General features: G+C 28.4%; 1 protein-coding gene across 1 annotated transcript in view; it reads right to left on the reverse strand.

Moving 5' to 3' along the window:
• The window catches only part of LOC117182975 (acetylcholinesterase-like), a 356,413-nt gene that overhangs the window by 74,879 nt on the left and 255,753 nt on the right, over window positions 1-25,781 (reverse strand). The window contains exons 3-7 of the mRNA XM_033376101.1: window positions 19,878-20,222; window positions 13,100-13,330; window positions 10,461-10,752; window positions 7,533-8,168; window positions 4,401-4,562 (exon numbers count right to left, since the gene is read on the reverse strand). Coding sequence (XP_033231992.1) covers window positions 4,401-4,562; window positions 7,533-8,168; window positions 10,461-10,752; window positions 13,100-13,330; window positions 19,878-20,211 — 1,655 coding nt within the window. The 5' untranslated portion in view covers window positions 20,212-20,222. The remainder of the gene's footprint in view (window positions 1-4,400; window positions 4,563-7,532; window positions 8,169-10,460; window positions 10,753-13,099; window positions 13,331-19,877; window positions 20,223-25,781) is intronic.

Consider the following 25,781-nt stretch of genomic DNA (forward strand, 5'->3'; position numbering starts at 1 on the left):
TCACTTTCTTCCCACTTTCCCTACTTCCCACTTTTAAGTTTCTACTCCCCACTTCCCGCAAACCACTTCCCATTCCCCACTATTCACTTTCCATTTCAGTATATTTTCCTCTTTCCAGTTTCGACTTCCCAGTTCCTACTTTCCACTTTATACTTCATGCTTTTTACTTCACTATTTTCAGTTCCCACTTCCCACTTTCCTGTTGCTACTTTCCACTTTTCAGTTCCCAATCCCTACTTTCCACTTCCCACTTTTCACCAATCATGTTTTGAAAGTTCACGTCATATTTAACCGTTGATTTTTGGTGGTTCAATTAATACGAAATTGAATTATGAACTATTAATCTTCTTTTTGAGATAGTCAAATATCCTTTGTGGTTAAAGGTTATGCTAAATTATTGAGTTATAAATATATAATTATAATATTTTGCAACATTTTATTAAATTTTCTGAAATCCTAGAAGATGTACTAAAATACCTTAGGAGAGTTTAAAACCCCTTAAAATCATTGAAAAACTTAGAAATCTAATAAAAGTTCGTTAATTTTTTTTTATCCCATAGAATCTTTGAAAATAACCTAAAACATCATTACCACTATAAAATTGTTCTATATCTACGAAATTCTAGGAAATTCTATAAAACCACATTAAAATTGTTTTAAATACCTAAAATCATTAAATCTCTTCAAAATGTATGGCATTTTTTAAAATACTCTAAAATACTTGAACTATTTTGAAATGGCTTGCAATTTTTTTAAATTCTTAAAATTTCTTTAAAACTTTAAAAAATTCCCTAAAATTGTTCTAAGTCCCTTCAAGTTATTCAAATCTATTAAAAATTCCATGGACTATTTGAAAATAACCTAATATATTTCAAATCCTTTATGCTTCTTTTAATTGACGTAATTTTTCATAGACTTCAATTAATTAAAAAAATTAGAAAGGATTTTAAATATTTTAAGTATTTTCAAACGTTTCGTGGAATTTTCAATATATTTTATTGAATCGAAGGGATTTCAAACGTTTTCAAATATTTCAGGTGTTTTAAAAATGTTTCAAAGAGTTTTTAACACATTTAAATAAATTGATGTAGTTTAAAGTATTGGAAATATTTTAGGGTGTTTCAAAATCAGCCTGCTATAGGATACTATAACGGATATTCTGTAAGCGCTAGAATAGTTTTTTTTAGTTTCAAAAATAATTTAATCTGTATTAATTAATTTTCATACAACTTTCACGTACGATGTATAGGGGACAAGATATTATTCGAAAAGGGAAAAAAAATTTGTTTTAAAATGAAAAATCTCCTTAAGACGTCATAAATTTAGCACTATTTATGCTAGAACATCTTTTTTTTCAATTGTTCAGAAATGTGTGAACTTTCTTCTGCTTTGAAATTTTAAGTAAAATAAACCATAAACCAAAATTTTACGAAGTGATGACCAACCAAATAAAAAGTTTGCAATTCGCGTTGAATAAGGGAGTTATCCATAGGGATTCAAACGAGCTCATATGCGCCATAAAGAAAAAATTTTTCCCCACATTGATAACCGAGTTATCAGCGATTAAAATGGGGGGGGGGATGGCGTTATTTTTCTAAATTAATCAAATTTTTCAAATTCATCATACCTATTTTTCATAACTTCAAATGCGCTCAAAACCGCCACCACTAAAAAATTTTGCGCTAGCAAATTAACAAAGATATCATATTTGTTAGAGGGGTGGGGGTAGTGTAACGCAGGTGTTAAATCCTCAACAATGATGTGCAATATAAAGGTAAGGACATCGATTCTTTCGTCTTCAAATGCGCTCATATGCGCTATAATGTTTTTTTGAAAATTTCGAAAATTGCCCACGATATGGAGGTAACAAAATTTTACGAATAATAACCAACAAAAAAAAAAGTTTTGAATTCGCATTGATAAAGTGACTTTCCGATGGGGTTTCAAATGCGCTCAGATGTGCCACTTTCGAAATTGACAAAAACCACAATTAACTCCCTCATTTCCAACTGTTATCGATCCACCATCCGATGATATCTCTAAATAACCTATGTTGCAATATGAAAATTTATAATGATCTCTTCAGATAGAATTTCAAAGGCGCTAATATACGCCACTTTCGAAATTGACAAAAACCCATAACCAACCCCCTCATTAACACTTATTACGATCCACTCTTTGATGGTATCTAGAAATAACTTAAATTGTAGTATAAAAATTTAGATTCGTCTCTTTGTATAGGATTTCAAATGCGCTAATATTCGCCACTTACGAAATTAAAAAAAAACCCACAACAAACCCCCTTATTACCACTTGTTACGATCCACTATTCGATGATGTCTCCAATAACTCAAATTGTGGTATTAAAATTTATAATTATCTCTTTGGATAGGTTTTCAAATGCGCTCATATGCGCCACTTTAAAAATTGACCAAAATAAACACTCAACCCCCTCATTACCACTTGTTACGATTCACTGTTCGATGATTTCTCCAAATAACTTAAATTGCAGTATTAAAATTTATAATGATTTGAAATTCTATTTGAAGAGATCATTATAAATTTTTATATTGCAATTTAAGTTATTTGGAGAAATCCTCGAATAGTGGATCGTAACAAGTGGTTGTGTGGGGGTCGATTATGGTTTTTTGTCCATTTTGAAAGAAATGCATATAGGCGCATTTGAAATTCCATTTGAAGAGATCATTATAAATTTTTATATTGCAATTTAGGTTATTTGGAGATATGAACGGATAGGTTATCGGTAGCAAGTGTTATTTGGGGGGTTGATTATTGTTTTTTGTTAATTTTGAAAGTGGTGCATATGAGCGCATTTGAAACCCCATAGAAAAGTCACTTTATCAATGCGAATTGAAAACTTTTTATTTTGTTGGTTATTATTCGTAAAATTTTGTTACCTCCGTATCGTGAGCAATTTTCGAAATTTTCAAAAAAAAAATTATGGCGCATATGAGCGCATTTGAAGACGAAAGAATCGATGTCCTTACCTTTATATTGCACATCACTGTTGAGGATTTAACACCTGCGTTATACTACTCCCACCCCTGTCCAAAATATGATATCTTTGTTAATTTGCTAGCGCAAATTTTTTTAGTGGTGGCGATTTTGAGCGCATTTAAAGTTATGAAAGATAGGTATGATGAATTTGAAAAAATGTAATTAGTTTAGAAAAATGACGCCAGCCCCTCCCCCATTTCGATCGCTGATAACTCGGTTATCAATGTGGCGCAAAAATTTCAATCTGTGGCGCATTTGAGCACATTTGGGGCGCAATTCAGTTGGCTATAGAAAACTCAAAAATTAAGAATGGGTGGGGGGTGGTGTAACTGACGTCGATTTTTCATATTTAGTAAAAATGCTTTGGAGACATTCCTAAAACATAATTTGTGGGGTATAAACTTCAGCCTGATCTTTGAAGTAAAGCTTGGTCCTGAGGAAGAGCGTATGGATTTCAAAGATTTATATCAATTTTGAAGAGATTTTGTAGATTTTCAGGGATCCTGTATTATTTAGAAATATTTTACGAAATTTAACGAATTTTGACCAATTTTTAAGGACTCTTCTTTATGTCCACAGATGATAAAGATTATAAGGGATTTAAATAAAATTTTTGAGATTTCAAGCGATTTTAAAGACTTCAAAAGATTTTAGGGACTGTCAAATTATTTTAAGGTATTTCCCAACTTTCGAAGAAAGTTCCATTGAGCTTGATCATTTTTAAGAATTTTAAAAGATGGTACGATATTCACGGAATATCAAGGATTCGTATAGGTACCATATTTATGTGAAATTTCATCGAAATAGATCGATTGGTTTTTACAGCAGATAATTCAAATTCATTAAAACTACTTTTATCATTAAAATGAGATTGTATCCTGCTGACGAGCTTTTAAGCATTATTTTTGTTGAAAATTCAATTATGCCGCATTTCTTCGGGTTTTAATTAATATGTTCTGAGCTGACAGAATTTTTTTACTTTGATGGGTTCTATACGCCCACCAAGTTTTGCTCATATGTTTCATAAATTGACTACCATGTTTTACTTTTAGTCTTGAAAATCATTTATGGTACAGATAATAATTTCCGGTAGTAATTTTCTTTATTTTTGGATTTCATCCCTAATGACCTATATTTTATTAGTAAAATTGTTATTATTATTATTGGATACAGAGAACTTGCTTTATTAAAAAAGCAGAATTTTGTATGGCCCTTGAAATTGATTAGAGGTTAGGCTTATTTTGAAGAGAAAAGTGATTAATAATAATGATGAAATTGCATTTGAGCCCCTATGTGTACATATATATCTGTATTTGATTATACGGGGGATTTGAAGCCTCTTAATAAATCTTGACTCAAACAAACGTGCGTCTAGTACTTACCCTGTTTTCGCAAAGTTTGCCCAATACTTCATCATCCGCTGCGACAAGACCTTTTCTTCGGGGGTATATCCTTTGGAGGGATCGAGTGGCTCGCCGAATATATAGCTAATTTCATCGGCGTGCATAACGCCCGTCCATCTCGGCCAGGGGTTATTCGCTGATCTGCAAAAAAACAGCATTCTCACTCACTCTCTTTTCTATTTTCCCTTTTTCAAATTTCAAGGAAACACTTATTCCACTGAAATCTCATTAAAAGCATTCCAGAACAATTACAAAGAAATTATGTATAGGAAAAATATTGATGCTGTTACGCAATAGTTTAAACAAATCAACCCTACCAAAAATTCAAGTATCCAAAATTATAGTATGACTTTAAAGTTATAAAGAAGATTTCATCATGCATAAAAACCAAATCTTTTCTACGTTTTTGGAAATTACTACTAATCCCAAATTGTTCAAAATTATTTTAATAAATTGCAATATTCAGTAGAATAACCCGTGCAAGAATTCTACACAGTAGTGCAGAATTTTATCTTTAAAATGAATTTCAGGAAAATAAAACATGTTCAAGAATTAGAGATGTGCACAAGTAAATAGAAAAAAAAACTAGCGAAGAAAACGCGTTTACAACGTGTTTCTTATTTTGATATTTACAATACCAAAATTCACTGATTTATTTAATTTTCAATTTTTATAGTTTATATTTTTAACATATTTTGAAATAGCTAGGAAATTGGCAATGAAAGATTCTTCCAAACTTTTTTTTTTAATTTGCAAAGATTTAATTTTGAATATTTTTTCTTAATAATTGAATTTTTATGATTTATAATGAGAAATTTCGAATTCTCAGGATGTGTTAATTAAAAGCTTATAAATTCACAACATTTCAAATGTATTATCAGGATAAAAGAATTTTTAATTTGCGTTTAATATGTATCATTTAAAGTTCTATAATTTTGAAGAGTTACAATTGAAAAATCTTGAATTTCGAAAATATTGAAGGGAAGATTATATTATTTGCATGAAAATTTAATTTAAAAGGTATGCAGTTAATATTTTTTTTAAATAATTTAATTTTAAACATTTATAATCGAAAATTCTTTCATTTTAAAGATTAATAAATCAAAATTCTTAAAATTTCCATGATTATTCAGTTTTCAAGGTTTATATTTTAAAGGTATGCAGTTTTAAATGTTTTTTTAAAATAGTTCAATTTTCATGATTTGAAATTGAAAATTCTTCAATTATAAGAATCTATCAATCAAAATGCTTAAATTTAGATGATTTTTAAGATCAAAAGTCAAGAATTTTGAATTCTAAATCTTCCCAATTAAAACTATTTCAAATGTATAATCGGAATCCAAAATTTCTAAATCTAAATTGATGTTTAAGATGCACAATTGAAAGTTTCATAACTTTGAAGAGTTACAACTGAAAATTCTTGAATTAGAAAATAATAAGTGAAAATCATTTAATTTTTAAGATTTGTATTTTAAAAGTATCCATTAAAAATTTTTTTAAATAGTTTAATCATGAAGAATTTGAACCGAAAATTCTTCAATTTTAAAGATTTATAAATCGAAATCCTTAAATTTCAATGACCATTAAGTTTTTAAGATTATTATTTTAAAGGTACCGAATTTTGAAGTGTTTTTTATTTCAAATAGGTCAATTTTGAAGACTTTGAATTAAAAATTCTTCAATTTTAACTATGCAAAATTTAAAATTTTTCTATTTTTACGATTTACGACTAAAGATTTGATCATTTCAAATGTTTATATTGTAAGATATTGCTTTAATTTTAAAGATGTACAAATCAAACTTCTTAAACTTCGATGATAAAAAGGATGATAAAAATAAAAAAACGGTGCAAACAATTAAAATTAAATGAATAATTGTGAGTGTCGTGGTCGATGGATTAGTCGCTCACGGTTGGGGAGAAATTACATTAACACAAAACTGCTGACACCAAGAACTATTTTCTTGATTTCATGTCGGGGATTTCTCGTTCTCTTGAAATTTTTTCATATTTCGCTTTGTTTTTAACAAAAAATGGAAATTCCGAAATTTGAATTAATTTTTTTTCTTAATGCAACTACTTGGTTAGAATTGTATAATATTGTTACAAATTCATGTTTTTAGTTGAAAATTTTTTATTTTAATCGAAAGTTTATTTTTTTGCTCACAAATTCAACTGTACGGTTAAAGATTCTTCAGTTAAATTAAAAAATTTGTTTTTTGATGGAAAATATTTTTATTGTTGAAAATAAGGTACTTAGTTGTATGTTGAACTACTTTGTTAGCAATTTATTTGTATTGTCAAAAATTAATCATTTAGGTTAAATATTGCTCTTTTTATTGAAAAATCCACTACATTTTGTTTTTAAAAGTCATGTACTTTGTGAGAAAAATTTCTTTTTGTGGTAGAAAATTAATTTTCTTGGTTGGGAATTCGTATTTTGGGTATAAAAATTAACTAGTTCGTTAAAAATTAATTTTTTGGATAAAAATTAAACTATTTGGTTCAAAGTTGAGGTACTTTATTGAACATTAAGTTTTTTGGTTGAAGATTGATAATTTTGATTGAAAATTCATCTCTTTTGTTTAAGGATTTAACTATTTGGTCTAAAATTCGTGTATTTTGTTGATTGGTCTTTTTGGGTGGAAAATTGATCTACTGCGTTGAAAAATGACCAAACTGCTCTGGAGACGAAAGACGAATTTTGTAATAGTTTGGAAGTCGTCGGAGTATATCTTTTCGTCTTTTTTGGTAAAAAATTAATATTTCTGGTTAAAAATTCAACTACTTAGTTGAAAATTAATCTCTATGGCTGAAAATTGTTGGCAGCGTTTTTATCTAATTAGTTTATAAAAAAGATTCAAAGTTTTTCTGTGAAATCATGCCAGTGATAAAGTGTGAAGGGTGAAGACTAAAATGTATGGAGTCATTGCTCAGAGATTCAGGGGTTAAAGTTCAGGAATCGTATGTCTCGGGTCGATGCTAAACGGCCAAAGGTTAGGGGCCAGTGGTAAGAGGTCAAGAGTTAAAGTTCAGGTATTGAAGGTCAGACGTCAGAGGTCAGGGGTCCTATCAGAATTCCAGTGATTTCACATATAAATGATGAATCTTACCTGTGCTTGTAATAATACATATAAACAGTGTTCCCCGTTTCGGCGTATTTTCCAGCGAACTCGTTGACATTACACGTGAATTGATAATCCCCAACAATCTTGTCTAAAGAGTTGCGGTTCTCGTTAGGATCATCAGGATTGACCCAATTCGTGTACTCGTAGATGATGGCGGTTCGGGCTATCGAATTCACATAGGGATTTAATTCCGTGACGGCTTTGATGAACTCGTCCCTGGAAACTTTGACATCCTCGGTTCCGTCGATGCGGAAAAGTTCAGTCAGATAGTAGATGATGAAGTAGAATCCTTCCTCGGTGTTCGAACCCATGAGGATATTTGCTTTTTTGAAGGATTCGGTGATCATGGAACGCGAAGGCGTCTCATCGAGGAAGGTACCGTCGATTATGGGAACAAAGGGAAATTCACAGATGCCCAAAGTGCCCCATTCACTATTGACCAAATCTATTGGATCTTTTGTGAGGAGACACTGCAGAACTTCGTCAAGGTTATTTCGATCGTGCGGACAGTCGACAGCTTCCGCTAATCGGATACCTCGGATTATCGACTCCTCCCGGGAAATTATCGCCCAGGGAGCGGTTGGTGATCCTGACTGCATTATTGCTTGACTGAAGAGATTTCTGGACATACAATTTTTATATTTTATAGAATATTTTACAGCCTATAAGCATGCCTCGAATCAACAAAAGATTTTTTATTTGTGAGGACGTCCCTGAAAAAACTTCTATTTAGTGCAGAAACGACTGCTAATTTTTAAAAATTTTGGAGATAAGGGCAAGTCCGTTCCTACTGGGGTTAAACTAACTTCAAACGTAAAAAAAGTATTTCCTCAAGTGATGTATTAAAATAAATTTGTTACCTCAAAAAACATTAATTGGATCTAGAAGAAGAAATAGTTTTAAAAAATGTATTAAAAAGGCCTGAAACCCCGATCAATTCTACTTTACAAATTTACAAGAATTATTAATGATTTAATTAATTTTGATAAACAAATGTAGACTTTGGCTATTTTTTAACTTTTAGGCTATATTGGTTACAAAACTACCAAAACTGTCTTTGTTATGACCTTTTAATAATAAATTTCTAATACCTGTATAATTTAATAACTTAATGAACCGAATAACTTTTTAATAACTTTTCGCTACGATAACTCACGGATTTACAAAAACATTTTTAGTTAATTCCGTAAATGAGTTAAATTCTTCCGTTTGAAAATAGCTAAACTCTGAACTTGTTTATGGAAATTTAAAAAATAATGATTAGTTCTAATAAATTTCCAAATTATTATAGCAGAAAATCATCGGAAAGATATTCTTGATTAATGACGTTAACGAATTTAGCGCATCGTAAGAAAACATGAATTTTTTTCACGTTTTATCTCGAATCACCTGTTGAAAATTACTTCTAGATAGTTTAATGGCAGATATAAGACATTGTTTATTAATATGAAAATATTTATTAAAATGGTACTTCTAAAAGCTAGAAAATATAAATTCTTCCGTTTAATACAAAAATAATAAATTTTATTATCAGGAATCGAAATATGCAAATCTTTATGAAAGTTAAAAAACCTTTTTTTAATGACTTAATCAAATGACTAGTGTAGCCTAAACAGTTATTTGTCCATAGAAGCTTTTTTTACTTCACTTTGTTGGGCTTTGACTGCCCAAAAATTTAAAGAAATCTTATTTCCTCAGATTTAAAAAAAAAAAATCTATAAAAAACCTTGAAAAAACCTAAAAAAATTAAAAGTGCAAGCAACTATAAAAACGTGATGAACCACTCTTAAATTTAAAAATTTATATTTTGTTCTTAAATAAAAATAACTAATTTGGCGTTGAATTAAAAAATATCCAATTTTGTTAAAAAAAATCTAATCACACAAATCTTTTAGAAATTTAAATACATTGCATTTGAAAAGAAACGTCTGGGTCAAATAAATAGTGTAGGCTAGAAATGTATGTGTGCAAAGAAAATTTTTTTTGTACCACTTTGCGAGAGTTGAGACTGCCCCCTGACATAAAAAAATCTTATTTCCTCAAATGCTGCATAAAAAAACGCCTTAAAAAATCTGAAACAGACCCTACACAAATTAAAGTAAGTATAAACAACTATTTTTTTACATGAAAAAATCTCAATTTTGTTGTTAAATAACAAAATAAAAAGTTTCGTTATCAAAAAATCGAGTACAAAAATCTTTGCGAAATTAAATAATGTTTCATAAAAAAAACATCTCAGTCGAGCAAATAGTGTAGGCTAAAAATTTATTTGTTCACAGAAACATTTTTTGCTTTACTGTGCTGGGTTTTGAAATGCCCCCCAAACGTAAAAGGATTTTATTTTCTCAAATAATGTGTTACAAAAAATTCCTTAAAAAACCTTAAACAAGTCCCAACAGAATACAAATATAAAAAATTGTAGAAAATAAAAAAAACTTAGTGTTTTTAAAATATAAATTTCGATGTTAAGTTAAAAAATAGCGAACTTTGTTATCAATAGTTGCAGGACACAAATCTATTCGAAATAAAAAAATCTTTCATTAAAGATCAGTCAAAAACGAAAGTCCCGTGAGAACGTACTTGCTGTTAACTGAAAAGTTTAGGAAAATTCACAGTTGTTTCTAAATGAATGAAATGACTGATCAATCTTACATACAGAGAATAATAAATAAAATATTAATAATAGGGGAAACCTCCCTACAGTGGATTATCTATAATTAAGACCAAAATTTATAAACAACTAATTTTTTTATTATTTATAAACAGGTGCAATGTTTTAACTATTAATTAAATGAAATTAATCGTTTCACATATATTAGTATTTTTAATTCATGATTATCCACTGTAGGTTGCATTATTTATTGTAGGAAGGTTCCTCTATAATGTTCTAGGAAAATTTAGAGATGAATTTACCTGGACAAAGGTGAGAGCAAGTGCATCGACACGGAAACTGCACCGGCACTCTCACCAAAGAGGGTCACGTTGTTAGGGTTCCCTCCAAAAAACTCGATATTGTCATGCACCCACTGAAGTGCCATCATTTGATCGAACAGGCCGGCATTACCCGGCACGTCGTAGGTCCCGAAGTAAAGAAAACCGAGACTAGCGACTCGGTACTGCATTGAAACTAGAATCACATTTTCCTCAGATACGAGGGTTCTGTGATCGTAGACGTCCAGGGTAGCCGACCCGGAGTAGAAACCACCTGAAAGTAATCTATGGTGATCCAACAACCACCTTCGGACACTGACCAATTTATTTTCTTATTTTAGCTTTATTTCATACAATCATCGAGATTCAGCACAAACTCAACCCATGTGTGCACATCTGGATTTCCGAATGCTCATCACGGTACATTTTTGCACGTAACTTGAAAAAAAATAAAAATTTTGCTTTGAGGTCACTAAATTATCGTTTTTTAATTAAATTCTAAGGAAATGGTGTATTTAGAATTTATTTAGGAATTTTTTTTACAGAAACAGTCAAATTCAAAATGTAGATGCGTTGCGGATACACCCAGGGTACCTAGGTACCCACCATATCAAAATTCAACTTTGAGTGGATTATTAACTCCTGTTCACGTTATTTGTTTTATGCACATTAACAAAGTTGAGTAATAATAAAATTAATTATAATTTAATTATTTATTATTCAATAATCAATTGTTTTTTACATTCTATATGCGACAATTGAACCGTTCTGTTTGCGAGGTCCGCTAGGAACAGTAGGTGAATTATATTAGTGTTTTTTGTTTTTTAAAGTGTTTTATACTTTTTTCACTCTCCTTTGATATTAATTTATTATAATGAATGACCATTAAACGATTCAAATTGTTTTATTGTTTGAAAAATTGAACAAAAGAGATGTGAGTAACCGGGTATCTCGGATGTGTAACAACTTGGATAAAGTTGTGTGTACACACTGGGTTAATTGATCATTTTCACTAAATAAATCAATACTATCCCTAATTATGTACGTACTTATTGATAAAAGTATTTAAAGAAGATTACACATAAAAAAATGGGGGTATGAAAAGTTGCAGGTAATATGTGAAATGGGGTAATGTTCAGCAGGGTAATTGATGCAGGGGTAAAAACTGCAGAATTGAGAATAATACATTTTTTAAAAATATTTGACTTCACAGTACAAAATGTTCCCAAATTCGGACAATAGGGTGTTATCCATAAAAATGGGAGGATAAATTCTTTTAAATAAAATTAATGCAGTTACCATATTGAATTCAATATGAAACAGCCAACATCAATAGTTGAATTCATTAGTTAAACTCTTAACCACATAGTTAAATTTTCCAGACACCAAAAAATATAATTGTAACGTGATCGTTGAATTTTCAACAAAACATTTAAATTTGTAATAAAAAAAGTTTAATTTTCAAACTACAAAGATGTTTTTTAAATCAAATGATCGAGTTTTTAAACAAAAAATATTAAAATTCAACTAAAAGCAGTTGTATTTTCAACAAGACAGTAAAACCTTCTACCGAAAAAGATTACTTAACTAAAACGTAGATTTTTTAACAAAATAATTAAACTTTCAACAAAATACTTGAACTTTCAAAAAAATAGCTAAATTTTTAACCTGCGAACATGAATTTAAATAGTTTTAAATAGTTTTTTTTGTTACATTTTTAGATAAAGAATTAATTTGTAAGCAAAGAAAAAATTTTTTTTTAAAATAGTTAAATTGAAAAAAATTAATTTTCAATGAAATAGATCATTTTCAACCAAAAAGATCAATTATTCACCTAGAAGATTTTGATCTCTCAAATAATACGAATTAAAGACTAATAATTTAAATTACATGCCAAAAAGATGATTTTTCTACAAAACAGTTGAATTTTCAACAAAAAATTAATTTACAATCAAATATTTGAATTTTAAACCAAAAAGAATATTTTTTACCCAGATCAATTATTTTTCTGCAAAAGATGAATCTTCAACATAATCCGTGCATTTTCAGCCAAATAGTGACATTTTCGACTAGAAAAGACAATTTTGGAATTAAAAATGTTAATTTTAAATAAAAAATGGAATGGCTACATTTTTATTTAAAAAAATTATTTCTTAGCAAAAGAAAAAAATTTTTTTTTAACAAATAGTTAAATTTTTAACAAAAAAAAACGAATTAACTTTTAACAAAGAATCGTTAGGTTTTCTTATTCCTTTCTACTAATTCATTTTGCATTTTAGGAAAAAAAAAGAAAATGAGATAAAAAAGAAAATTTTTTTCCAAAGCAGGGGAAAATTCGCAAACTTTTTGAAAATTTATCATCGGGAAACGCACTAAACGTTATCTAAGTTTGAAACCTTACTTCCGCTTCGTACCCTTTCTCCTTATCCTGTTACGTACCGTAATTTTCAAGTGAACCCTACCCTCTCAAATTGGTAACGTTTACCCTTCCATCAATTACCCAGCTGAACGTTAACCGGTTTCACCCGTTATCTGGCAAAGTTTCTTACACCCGTTTTGGTGTGTAAAGAATATAAGAAATGGGGATTACAGTTATGTTTTTTTTTATTAGAGGAACTCACCACCGAATATCCATACCATGACGGCGGCATTCGTAGGCCTGGGTCGTGGAACAACTACATTTACATAAAGGCAGTCCTCGCTAAGTGGTGTGTTGGGATTCCACATGGTAGCCCCAGCGAAGTCACCGAAAACGGTGTCGAGGATTTGAACGCAACTATTGGGCAGTGAAGTCGCGTTGAGAACCCCTTGCCAGGGTTCTGCAGGTCTTGGATGTCGAAACCTCAAAGAACCTAGAAACAATTTTTAATTACATAAAAAAACTTTTTTCCTTAATGGAACGGTGATTAACTACTTATGGATAGTTCTTGACATTGTAAACCCCCTCTACCCTACTATGAAGGATTCGTAATATTTTTATGACTCTACCATCTTTATTCCATAAAATTACAGTAGAATTTGAATTTAGTGAATCTAGATTTACTGTTTTCGAAAATGTAAGTGTTCATTCAAGCGTGAACGTATGTATTTTTTAGCCTATATAACAATTATTTTAACTGTCAATGAGATTTTGAGAGATTTCCAGTGATTCGATAAGATCTCAACAGAGTTCAAGGGATTTTAAGATATTTGAAAGGACTACAAATTATTCCAAAGAATTATAATTTTTTTTTATTGGATTCAAAGAGACTTCCAAAGTGGATTTAAAAATGTACGGTTGTCACTAAATTTTAATTAGTAAAATATAACTAGTGTTCAGTTAAATTTTGCTAGTTGCTCTACCTAGAATCAAATTAATGACAATTAGTAAAAATATACCGATTATAGTATTTGATTTATTTATCAGGGTTTTATAGTGCCGGCCGAAAACTCTTATAATACCCATTCGGTGTCCATTAGTGTGGTTCAAAAATATGTACATGGTTTAAACAGTTATAAACTTCAAACATTAAAATTTTGCAGCGAAATTGCACAAGAAGGCTTTAGAAGAAATATGGCCTTTAAAAAACTTTTTTGGAAAATAAATACTCAGGACAGTCGATTTTTGTAATGTAATTGTACAAAAAGAGTTAAAATAACAGAAATGTATTTTCAAATAATATTATTAGGATCTAACATGTTTCGAGACCTTTTAGGTCCCCGAGTCGAAATATAGGTCTTTTTTATATTCTCCATGGTGCTGAATGAATTCTTTTTTAGATCTTCTTAATACTCGTCTTCCTTGTTTGATTCTCTTAAATCTTATTTAGTACAATTTTAATCCTCTTTGAGTCTCTTAAGGATGTTTGCAGTATTTTTCAAGTTCTGATTTACACCTCTTATAATCTCTACAAAATTTTAAGTCCGATTTTAATACTCTATAAACTCTGAAATAATTTTAAATCCTATTTGGAAGTTTCAAATATAAACTTATTGAAAATAATATTGAAAATTGATTGAAATGTTAACGAATAACTATTTAAAAATATTTCAAATTATTACTTGTAATATATTAATGTGACAATTCATTAAAATTTACTGAATAATCTAGTTTGAGAATATATTTATTTGAGTTTCTTTTATTGACAGAAAATCCAACATACGCTGCATTATCTATATTCATAAAAATACAAATATAAAATCAAAAAAAGGTTGTTTGCGCGAAGTTTTAATAGCAATACAAACTTTCTGTTGGGAGGCAAAAACATTCCTCTAAAATTTCGTAAGAAAATTCTTTCTGTCTCGTCATCGTAGACGTAGCTAAAAATCTCAAAAAACAAAGCACTTCTTCAAAGTGGGAACAAAATTTTTATTGAGATTTAAATGATTTAAATGATTAATGGAATTGTATTTCCAACATGTTCTAACAATAATATATAAGGAATGTTGACATTAACATAATTTTTGTTGACTTTGAATCACAAGAAAATATTTAAAAGTGATATATTGCTATTTATTTTACATAAAAATTAATTTTCGGTATATAAATTATCAGAAAAAATAGTTCGAAGCAAGTGTATTTGTACATACAAAGCTAAAAATTAAATATTTAATAATTAATTAATATTTAATTAAATAAGATTAATGTTTAAATTAATAGTTAAATTTTCCAAAAATAATTAGATTTGTAATAAAATAGTTAAATTTCTAATCAAATATTTGAATTTTTAGTATACAAAGATGCATTTTTTATCGAATGGTCAAATTTTTCTAAACAAAAAATATAAAGAGTCAAATATTTGAATTTTCATGACTAACAGACACACTTTTTAGAAGAGATATGAATTTTCATAAAAAGGTTCATTTTTAATCAAAAAAGATGACGTTTCTACCGTCAATAATTATGAATCTCAACCAAAAATAAAGTATTCAAGCACAAAAGTCGAATGTTTGAGAAAAAAGTGAACTTTAAAATCAGAAAAGATGAATTTTTTACAAAAAGTGATAATTTTTAATCAAGGAAGATTAATTTTTAACAAGATAGTTGAAGTCTTATCCACAAAGTTGAAGTTTTAACAAACAAGAATAACTTTTTACGCAAAAAGATGGCTTTTCAAACAAAATATTTGAATGTTCTACCAAACAGTTGAATTTTCAAAATACTAGATTAATTTTTTATCCAAAAAGACGACTATATTGTACCCAAAATAGCGAATATTTTTTAATAAAAAAAATTATTTTCTACCAAATAGTTTATTTTTTAACTAATATTTACAATATACACTATAAAGTTTAAGCCAAATAGTTTAATTTCTTAAGAAACAGTATAATTTTTAACATAAAAGTTTATTTAAAAGCAAATAGTTAAGTTTTTAACTGTAATTATGAGTCCTTAATATAAAAATTATTTACTTTTACAGAGTATTTCAAAAAAGATTCCATTTTTGCCAAGAATAACAAATTTTTAACAAAAAATATAAGTTTTCTGTCAAGAAGTTAAAATTTCAACTAAAAAAGATAAATTTTTCACCAAATAATTAGATTTCTAATTTAAAAAGCGTATGTTTTACATACGATATATATGATGAATTAAAAATTGATGAGGGTGTTAAAATATATACCGTGACTAAATACACCCAAACTACGCAAACTTATTAAATATCAATCTATTAAAATCTCTTCGTTAGGATATAAAACATTATTTCAATTAATCGAAAATTATACATTCAGAATCAACAAATGCTTTATGGATTCCCGAGCATCAAGCCATTTCGCACGACTCGAGCAAATCTCAATCCGACAGAATAAATTGGGCGGATTATTGCTGAACGTCTCTTTAATTAATTTTTCAGTTAAACAACATCTCATATATGACTTACGGTATTAATTATATGTCAATAAATTATACTGGAATAAAATGATTCAATTTTCATTATAGTATCAGAAGTTTTCTTAATAAATTTAAAACATAAATTTGGGTATTTTTTTAAATAGAAAAAATTAAAATTTATTTGATAAATATTTATTACTATATATACAAAAATATTACATCAATCTACCTTTTCAATCAACGAACGAAGAACAAAATTATTATTAAGAATTTATTGAATATAGGAAATTTATAATCTACTAAATATTTCTTTTATTCAATAAAAGGACATTGTAGTTTTATTCTGCATTCGATACAAGTAAGAAGATTGACGGATATACAATATCTGTACATTTAATAATGATTATTTGTTAAGAATATATGAATTGAAATTTTTGCTCTTTAAAAAAGCGCGTTCTACAACGCATTCACATTAAAATTAGAAGTACTGAAAAGATGATATACGAGAATCTAATAAGTATTTCATTAAGTACATTTTAGGACCTCCAAACATGTAAATATGGAAATTTGTGCACATTTTGAGTAGTTAAATAGTACTCGCATTACATTAAATTAATCCTCATCATATCCTCGTAAGTCTCTCAGGCTAGAGAACTGAAGAGAATAAAAAGAGGACTTATATTTCGACTCGGGTCTCCTCTTCAGAGAAGTTTTAATAGGAAACTAATAAGGAATATTTGTATGTTTTGCTAATATTAATTAAAAATCAGAATTGAATTTGAACTTAATTATTAAGAAATTAATAACCTTTGTTTATCTTTGATGTTTTTGAAAAAGCGTTGTATATTTATTGTATCAAGAAAGCTTTATTTTCAATCTATAATCAAAACTCATATTTTTGTCTCTCTTTAAACCTTAAACTTAAAAAAAATAGAGACCACTCTTTATTTAAAATATTTTCACAAATTTATAGAATAAATGTTTACAGTGAAATATTGATCAAGCGCGTCCATCATTAAAAAAAAAAATTAATCAGTGCCTTTAGAAATATTGAAGATTATTTTAATAATTAATGAAGAAAAATTCCTAAATGATTCGTAAATATAAGATAATTGTAGTTTTGTGTACACTTCTTCTTTAGACTGCTGCAGACCATCATTGTAGCAGGTATCAAGAGTAATGCTTTCATAGATCGACTCTGGCAACCACACTTTTAACCTATACCAGAATACCATAATATAACAAATTTTTAAGTAATTATACCCCTATACATTTTTTTAAGACTTGATTTTAATCAGAAGGAAGTAATTTTTCTTAAACTTTTGTTAATGCACAAAATTACACAACAGAAGTATATTTTTGAATCATGACATCCCTGTTAAAAAGAATTTCATTTTTTTAAAACAAAAATTCATTATTAAGTAAATAAAAAGGAAATTTTAAATTATTGGCAAAATCGGACATTGTGCTATGATAACAAAGAAATTTTTGTTGTTGACCAAGAATCGAACTTTCAAGAACTGTAAAAGCCAAAGGAAGTTTAACACAACTGGCCATACAAAACGACTGAAAATTAATTTTTTTAATATTAACTCTTATAAGTCTGTTCTGTAGGGCCTCAAAAAAACAACGTAAGTGACAAATTGAGTTTCGCGAGTTTTTGTCTCTCATTATGAATTTTCCCGTTAAAAAAAAGAAACAAATTGCTTATGATACATCAAAAACTACTTCCATACTAATTTCATAATTACATGTTTATATTAATTTTTCATACAATTAATATAATTTTTACGATCTTTTTCTCACAACAGAGTGAGGATATTGCAGTTTTTCCGATTTTTGCAAATTTCCTTTAACTTTTCAATTAGAGTAAGGTAATAGTTAATTCAAGTGAATGAACATAATTGTTTGAATAATTTAGTGATATTTTTAATAATATTGTCTTGTAATAATGCTAGAAAGCTACGGTTTTATTTTGATATATTTAACATTTTGTCAACTTTTCACTCAGAACGAGGTGACGAATTAATGCAGTTTAACAAATCTAATTGTTTAAACAAGTTTTTAGTGTTTATAACTATCCTCGCTTATTGTGATGCTAGATAGTGGTTGTTTTTTTGTTGAAATTTTTCACTTTTTTCCACATTGTACTTAGAGTGAGGCAATAATTATTGGAATAGAGCAAACATAATTGTTAGAAGAAATTATTTTTGTTTATAACTATCTTCCCCCATATTAATTATAATTCTACAATTTTTCGTTTTTATTTCAAATATATACCCATTTTGTTTAAATTAATATTTTAAAGATATTGAAAAAAGAGGAAAAATAATTTACTTTGAAAAAAAAACACAATGCTATTTACAAAAATGATCCTTTTTATGTTTCTTTACTATTCGTTTATTATTGAAAAGCCGAAGCAAAATTGAAGATTAAAAAAATACAGCTGTCTAGTAATAATCTAAGATTGTTATAAACAATAACAATTTGTTTGAAGAATCAGGTTTTCTGAATTGTATTAATTATTGCATTGCTCTGAGTAAAAAATGAATAAAAATAGGAAATTTTATTTGAAAAAACTACAATTTTCTAGCATTATTCTAAGATAAAATTGCTAAGAAATAATAGTAAATTGAATTTTAATCTTTATGGGGTTTATACATACATACACACATAAATACATTTATGGGGTTTCTGTGGGAGTCTATGAAATAGACTTATTGGGCGACATATAAAAAACAAGCATGGACTCACATTTTTTTTCTAATTTTGATTATAAACGTTGAGTTTCAACTCTGTTCAGCGAATATTGACGATTCAGAATAAAAATTTACAAAAACATCTTTTTTTTGAGGGAAAGATAGTCGTAAAATCGCGTTTATTTTGTGTGTATTTACAAAAATTTCCAGGTGATATGCGCGAAAATTCTCAAAATAAATTTTGGACCAATAAACTATTTATACATCTGCCGATCATTCTTCCCGGAGGAGAATTGAGGGCCACTTTAAAATTGTCAACTTGACATCCATATTTTCGAACTCGGATAACTTTTTTTAATCAAACTTATTTGGCCTGAATTGAGAAAAACAATACCTTGAGAGTGGAACTTCATTCCATCGTTAAATATTTATTTAAATTTGGCAAAATGCTAAATCACTCCCATAAAAATTAAACTTGGTTAGTTATCTAGTTTTTTACTGCCACCCATTAATTATACGTTCAAAGAATAGCCATTAAGGTTTTCAAATTAAATATTATAAATATTAAAAATACTAATATTATTTATGATAAATTATCAAATATAGAAGTTGAACAGTATTTTATATAACTTTATTATCTCATTCAAGCCTGCGATTAAACGGCTGATCGTACACAGAAGTTACTACTTGAATTCCCCGCTGTCTACTGTCAGTAGTAACTGGTGTATATATTCAGACAACTGAATTATCATTGAATAGTCTCGCTTTTTGTTCCGTCTTTTTTTTATATTGTTAACTATAGTTTGCAAAGTTTTGACCTGACTTTTATTTGAAAATAATTTGGTATTTATTGGTAAATATTAAATACTGTTTTAGTTTTGTAAATCTCACCAATGGGTTTCTGTGCATAAGGGATGCCGAACCAAGCGTCGACCTTCTTGCCGGTGGTAGCAGTCAAGGTCTTACCCCTCACCCGACCATTTAGTATTTTGACGACCAGAGGATCGTCCTCCGGGTTTGAGCCAAGCGGCTCGGCCCGCGGTAACTCCTCGTTGACCTCTATCGATCTCATGTTCTTCAGCTCCTCGTGCGACAGATCCGCGTGGTGTCTACTTCTGTGAGGTGGCGAACACCTTCCAAGGTCAAGGCCAAGGATCGTCAGGAACATCACCGCCAATACTCTTGTCTCCACCTTCACCACCCATCTTTTTTCATTATTAGGCATCGTGTCCTCACCTGAAAAATTATATTCGAATACAATTTTACTATTATTTAACAAAACTATTATTACAACTAGCAGAAATTTACCTGATACAAATTTTATTCGCACTACAAGTAAATAATTCATTGCAACCAACACATTCTGAAAAAATGATTTGGGGTAATTTGCTTTTGATTCTGAATGTTCAAAATATAAACAAAGTATTAGACAAATTTGTCTCATTTCTCTGATATTTTAACACAAATACTACAAAAAATGCAATATATACATTTTTTATCTCAATTATACATGCTTCAATTTGAGCCATCCTCGAAGAAAATCAGAATAAAAAAAAAGCTTCCAGAATAGGGATCTAAATTAACCAATTTTTCTTATTTTTCAATGTTTTTAATAAGAAAGATGAATTTGCAACTAAGAAGATTAAATTTTTATCACACAAGAATTTCCAACAAAATAGGTGAGCTTTTAAATAAAAAAGATAAGTTTTCAACAAAAATTGGAATCGTTACCTTCTTCGTTTGGAAAATACTTTTTAAACAATAAAAAAGCAAAAAATTAAACTATTTGAAATAAGAATAGAAGAATTTTCAAAAAAAGGGTTATGTTTTAAATATGCAAAGATGATTTTGCAATAAAAAAGTTAATTTTCTATCAAGAAAGATTAATTTTCAACAAACTAGTTGATCCCATTTAATTTTAAACTAGAAAAGATAACTTTTCGATGAGAAATATGAATTTCCAATAAAAAATCATAGTTACGTTTTCAGTTAAAAGAATTAATTCTCAACCAAAGAGAAAAAAAATTGGCAGTAAAAAATTAAAATTTTAAATTAGAGTTGTATTTTAAAACTAAAATTATAAATTTAAAAAAAGGAATTTTCAACAAAAGTGCTTATCATTAAACTAAATTGATTTTAATTTTTAAATTGTGAAAAAATTAGTCTCAAGCTCCGCTGGGATCTGAACTATTTCGGTCTTTCAGATTGCCGACTTGATGCTCTTACCCACTAAGCTACAACACTTACAAGTTGAATTCTGACGTAATTAATTCTACTTGTAAGATTACTTTTTCAAACATTTAAACTTTTCACATTTTGTAAAGGTATGGTTTTGAGCAGATAAAATGTATAAAATAATTTTTTATTCATTTTGTCTCATAAACTCATCATAACACACTTTCTGAATTATAAGGATGCCAAATTTAATGTATCCTCTTTGTATACCTGAGTGTATCGAAAATTAGTTTTCTTCATTCTTCCGCGGTTTGAAGAATCCCCTCTTGAAAAAACGTGAAATTAAAATAATTATTTGGCTTTGATTCAAACACATTTATTTTTCATTTGGTTTTCTCGTGAAAAATATCTTTCTCAGTCCCATGTAGATTTTCACACTGGACATCTGATTTATTCAGACAGGTATCGAGTTCGAGGTAGCTCGGCTTTGGCGTAACTGGATAGCTTAATTTTCTTTTGTCGATAACAGGCACAGTTTGTCGATTTGAGCACTGAAATCGACTCTGAAATCACAAAGTAAAGAAATTCTCCCAAAGATATTCAACGCCAATCTCATTCCAACTTATAAAATCCCGGTGTTCAACAAACGAAAAATAGATGATGGGCAACAAATTACAATATTTAACTGGAATCTTTCCAGTGGGAGATTTATTCCTTGTAGACGATTTTTTATTATTTATTTACTAAAATTTTCAAGTCTAAAATGTATATATTTTTATACTTTCTCTTGTGTATGGCGCAAATAAAACCTAAATATATTGATTATCAAAATATTTATTAATTGTTTTAGTTTAAGTAAATTGCGAAATTTTTTCTGAAATTTTGAACTAGATGCCCCGCTTTGTGAGGGTTAGTATGTTCTACCCCTCAAGCTTCTTATTTCAGGTAATTTTTTATCAATCACAATTTTTTGTCAATTTAATTAACGGTATTCAAAAAATAACGTAAGACTATTTGGATGAAGGGATGAGTGTTGGGAGAGAGAGTGTGTGTGAAATTGTACTATTTCTTATGAATTGAACATAAAAGAATAATTTTCAACAAAATAGTTCAATTTGAAATTAAAAAATATACATTTTTATCAAAGAATTATATAGTTAAAATTTCAGTTATAAAATTAGTTATCAACGAAAAATGAAATCAGTTGCATTTATAATAAAAGAAGATCAAATTTTTATCAAAACTGTAGCATTTTCAAGAAAAAAGACGAATTTTCACAAGAGTTGAATTCTCTATAAAAAACGAGTTTTCTACAGAACAGTTAGATTTTCAAAAAAAGAATCTTAAATTTTGAAGATTTGAAAAATCAAATTTTCTATTGCTGATCTTCTAAATTAAGGGAATTTCAAATGAAAAGTATCTCAATGCAAGAATTTATATTTACAGAACTTAAAGCTCGTCATTTTTAAAGTTTAGCCATTCAAAGTTCTACCACTTTGTAGAGTTACTATTGAAAACTTTTTCAATTTTAAGGATGAAAAAATAAAAATTCATAAATTTGGAAGATTTTGAAAAAAATAGTCAAGATTTCAATTATAAATCTTCCAAAAATGAATATAAATTGAAAATATAGAATTCACTTATACAATCTTTTAAAGTTTTTTTTAAAGATACGTATTTTTTAACGTTTTTCTTAATAGTTTCATTTGGAAGATTAAAAATGTTTAATTGTAAATTTGAACGATTCGCGTTTGTAATTTTTCGATTGTTGACATTTGCAATTAAAGACTTAAAAATTTAATGCGTGTTTTCAATTCATAAATTTAGGTTAGGATTCAACTATTTTGTTTAAAATTTGTCTTTTTTGGCAGACAATTGATCTTTTTGGTTGAAAATTCATCCTTCTTAGTAAAAAATCTAAATGATGGTCATAAATAGATTTTTTGCTTGAACATTAAAATTTATGTTTGTAAATTCCACTACTTTCGTAGAAAATTACGATATTTGGCTGAAAATTAAACTATTTTGTTGCGAATTCGTTTTTTGTTGTTGTTGAAAAATCAACTCTACTTGGTTTAAATTTGTAGTACTTTGTAAATTTTTTTTGTAAGTTAAAAATTCAACTGTTACCTTAAGATTTCATCTTTCTTGTTTGAAAAGTAATTTTCTTGTTGAAAATACTTCTTTTCTGGTTTTAAAGTAAGCTTGTATCTTGAAGAATTCACATTTTTAGTTTGAAACCTTAACTATGTAGTTGCCAATTCATCTATTTGGGTAAAAAATTAATCTTCTTGATTGAAAATTACTCTTTGTAGGTTAAAAATTTAGCTACTTGGAAATAAATTTAACTATTTTGCTAAAAGTTCACCTACTTTTTCAAAAACTCATCTATTTTGGTTAAGTTATCTTTTTTGGTCGGAAATTTAACTTTTTTTAAATTCGTGATTTAGGATTCAGAATTAATTTTTTTATGGTAGAAAAACATCTTTCTTGATTGAAAATTCATATCTACTGACTAAAAAAGAACTTTATTGTCGAAAATTCAACTTTTGAAGAAAAATTTGTCTGTTTGTCCACTTATGTAAGAATCTAATATATTTTTAGTAGAAAATCATGTTTTAGTCAGCCATTAAGTTTACTCGAAAACAAACTACTCTATTTTAGTTCTGGTGGTTTTTTATATTATGTGAAATACTGGACTCTCGTCCATATTTGATTTTCCAACTTAAATAATCCGTTATAGTTGTCAGTAGGAAAGAATTTTTGAGGGAAGTAATAAGTTTAATTTAAAAGAAATTACCCCATTAGCCTTCTGGTAGTTAAAGAATCGTTTTTTAAGTACTGGACATTTGCCCACAACTTATTATTCTTCTTAAATAAGAATGAAGAATAGTTTTCAGTAGAAAATTACTTTTTATCCAGACATTGCGTTTAATCTGAAACAAACTACCCTATTAGCATTTTAGTATTTTTCAAACTTTTGTGGTTTCTCGTTCATATTTCGATATCTGATTTTTCAACCTAAATAATAATTAGGTATAGTTTTCAGTAGTAAAGGATTTTCAGTCAACTTTTGAGTTTAATTGAAAACAAACTACTATATTTTAGTTCTGGTGGTTTTTTATATTATGTAAAATACTGGATTCTTATCTATATCTGATTTTTCCACTTAAATAATCAGTTGTAGATGTCAGTAGAAAAGAATTTTTTAGTCAAATATTAGATTTAATCTAAAAGAAATTACCCCATTAGCCTTCTGGTAGTTAAAAAAAATGGTTTTTAAAGTACTGGAAGTTTGCCCATAACTCATTATTGTACTTAAATAAGAATGAGGAATAGTTTTCAGTAGAAAATTACTTTTTAGTTAGACATTGAGTTTAATCTAAAACAAACTACCCTATTAGCGTTTTAGTATTTTTCAACGTTTTTTGGATTCTTGTTCGTATGTCGATATCTGACTTTTTCCCCTAAATAATAATGAGTTACAGTTTCAGTAGCAAAGAATTTTTAGTCAACTGTTAAGTTCAATCTAAAAGAAATTAATCTAGTAGCATTCTGGTAATTGAAAAAAAAACTGTTTTTAAAGTATGGGCATGCCCATCACTGATTTTTCTACTTCAATAAGAATAAGGAATAGTTTTCAGTAGACGAGGATTTTTTTAGTAGGGCATTGAATCAATCGAAAAAACTACCCTATTTCAGTTCTGGTTTTTGTGTATAGTTTGTTAAATACTGGACCTTTGTCCATAATTTATTTTTTTACTTAAATACGAATCGCAAATGTATTCCAGTAGAAAATTATGTAATAGTCAGCCATTGAGTTCAATCTCAAACAAATTACATTATAAGCGTTTTGGTATTTTTTAATTTTTGGTGTTTACTATAAATCTGTCCATATCTGATTTTTCTACTTAGATAATAATGAGGTATAGTTTTCAGTTCAAAATGATTTTGCAGTCAACCATTGAGTTCAATCTAAACTAAATTCTTCCATCCAAGCTAAAAAGATACATAAGTTACATTTTTGTGAAAGATGAGTTTTTGGTATCGTTGGATTTGTAAGAGGAAGCTGCATCTAACTACGTTAATAAAATCTATTAATTATTCATATTTATTGCATAAAAAGATTGTTTATAACTGAGGAAAGTCGAAAAAGTTGAATAAGCCAAGCACTTTGCGTGTCCTAAAAGTTGTACAAGAAAGGCAACACGTCATCAGTATACACATGAAAAAGAACCTTAGGAACTTTGTGTCTTTTTTCTGAGTGACCGAATGCGGCGCGAATTGGCAAACGAAAAGAATAGCTTGCTCTTACGTATCTTTAGGACTTGTGAATTAGCTCGGACTCTGGTCGGAAATCCACGGGAAATAAGTCCCGGCTAAATTCGGCTATACACTAGCGACGATCGTTCAGGTACTAGGCAGTCTGATAAGTACCTGAAAATTATAAGAGATGGCATTAGTATTCATTAATGTGAACCATTTTCGTCGAGCTTGATCCTTCAAATGACGCCTGTTAAAACGTCAGCCATTTATGTTTACGCATTTACAAGTTACAGCACTGAGAAGCGACTAACCTCCGAGTTTTTTTTAATATGGAAAAATCTGAGTTTCGAGTTT

The sequence above is a fragment of the Belonocnema kinseyi genome, chromosome 2 (assembly GCF_010883055.1).
Source record: "Belonocnema kinseyi isolate 2016_QV_RU_SX_M_011 chromosome 2, B_treatae_v1, whole genome shotgun sequence".
Classification (NCBI taxonomy): domain Eukaryota; kingdom Metazoa; phylum Arthropoda; class Insecta; order Hymenoptera; family Cynipidae; genus Belonocnema; species Belonocnema kinseyi.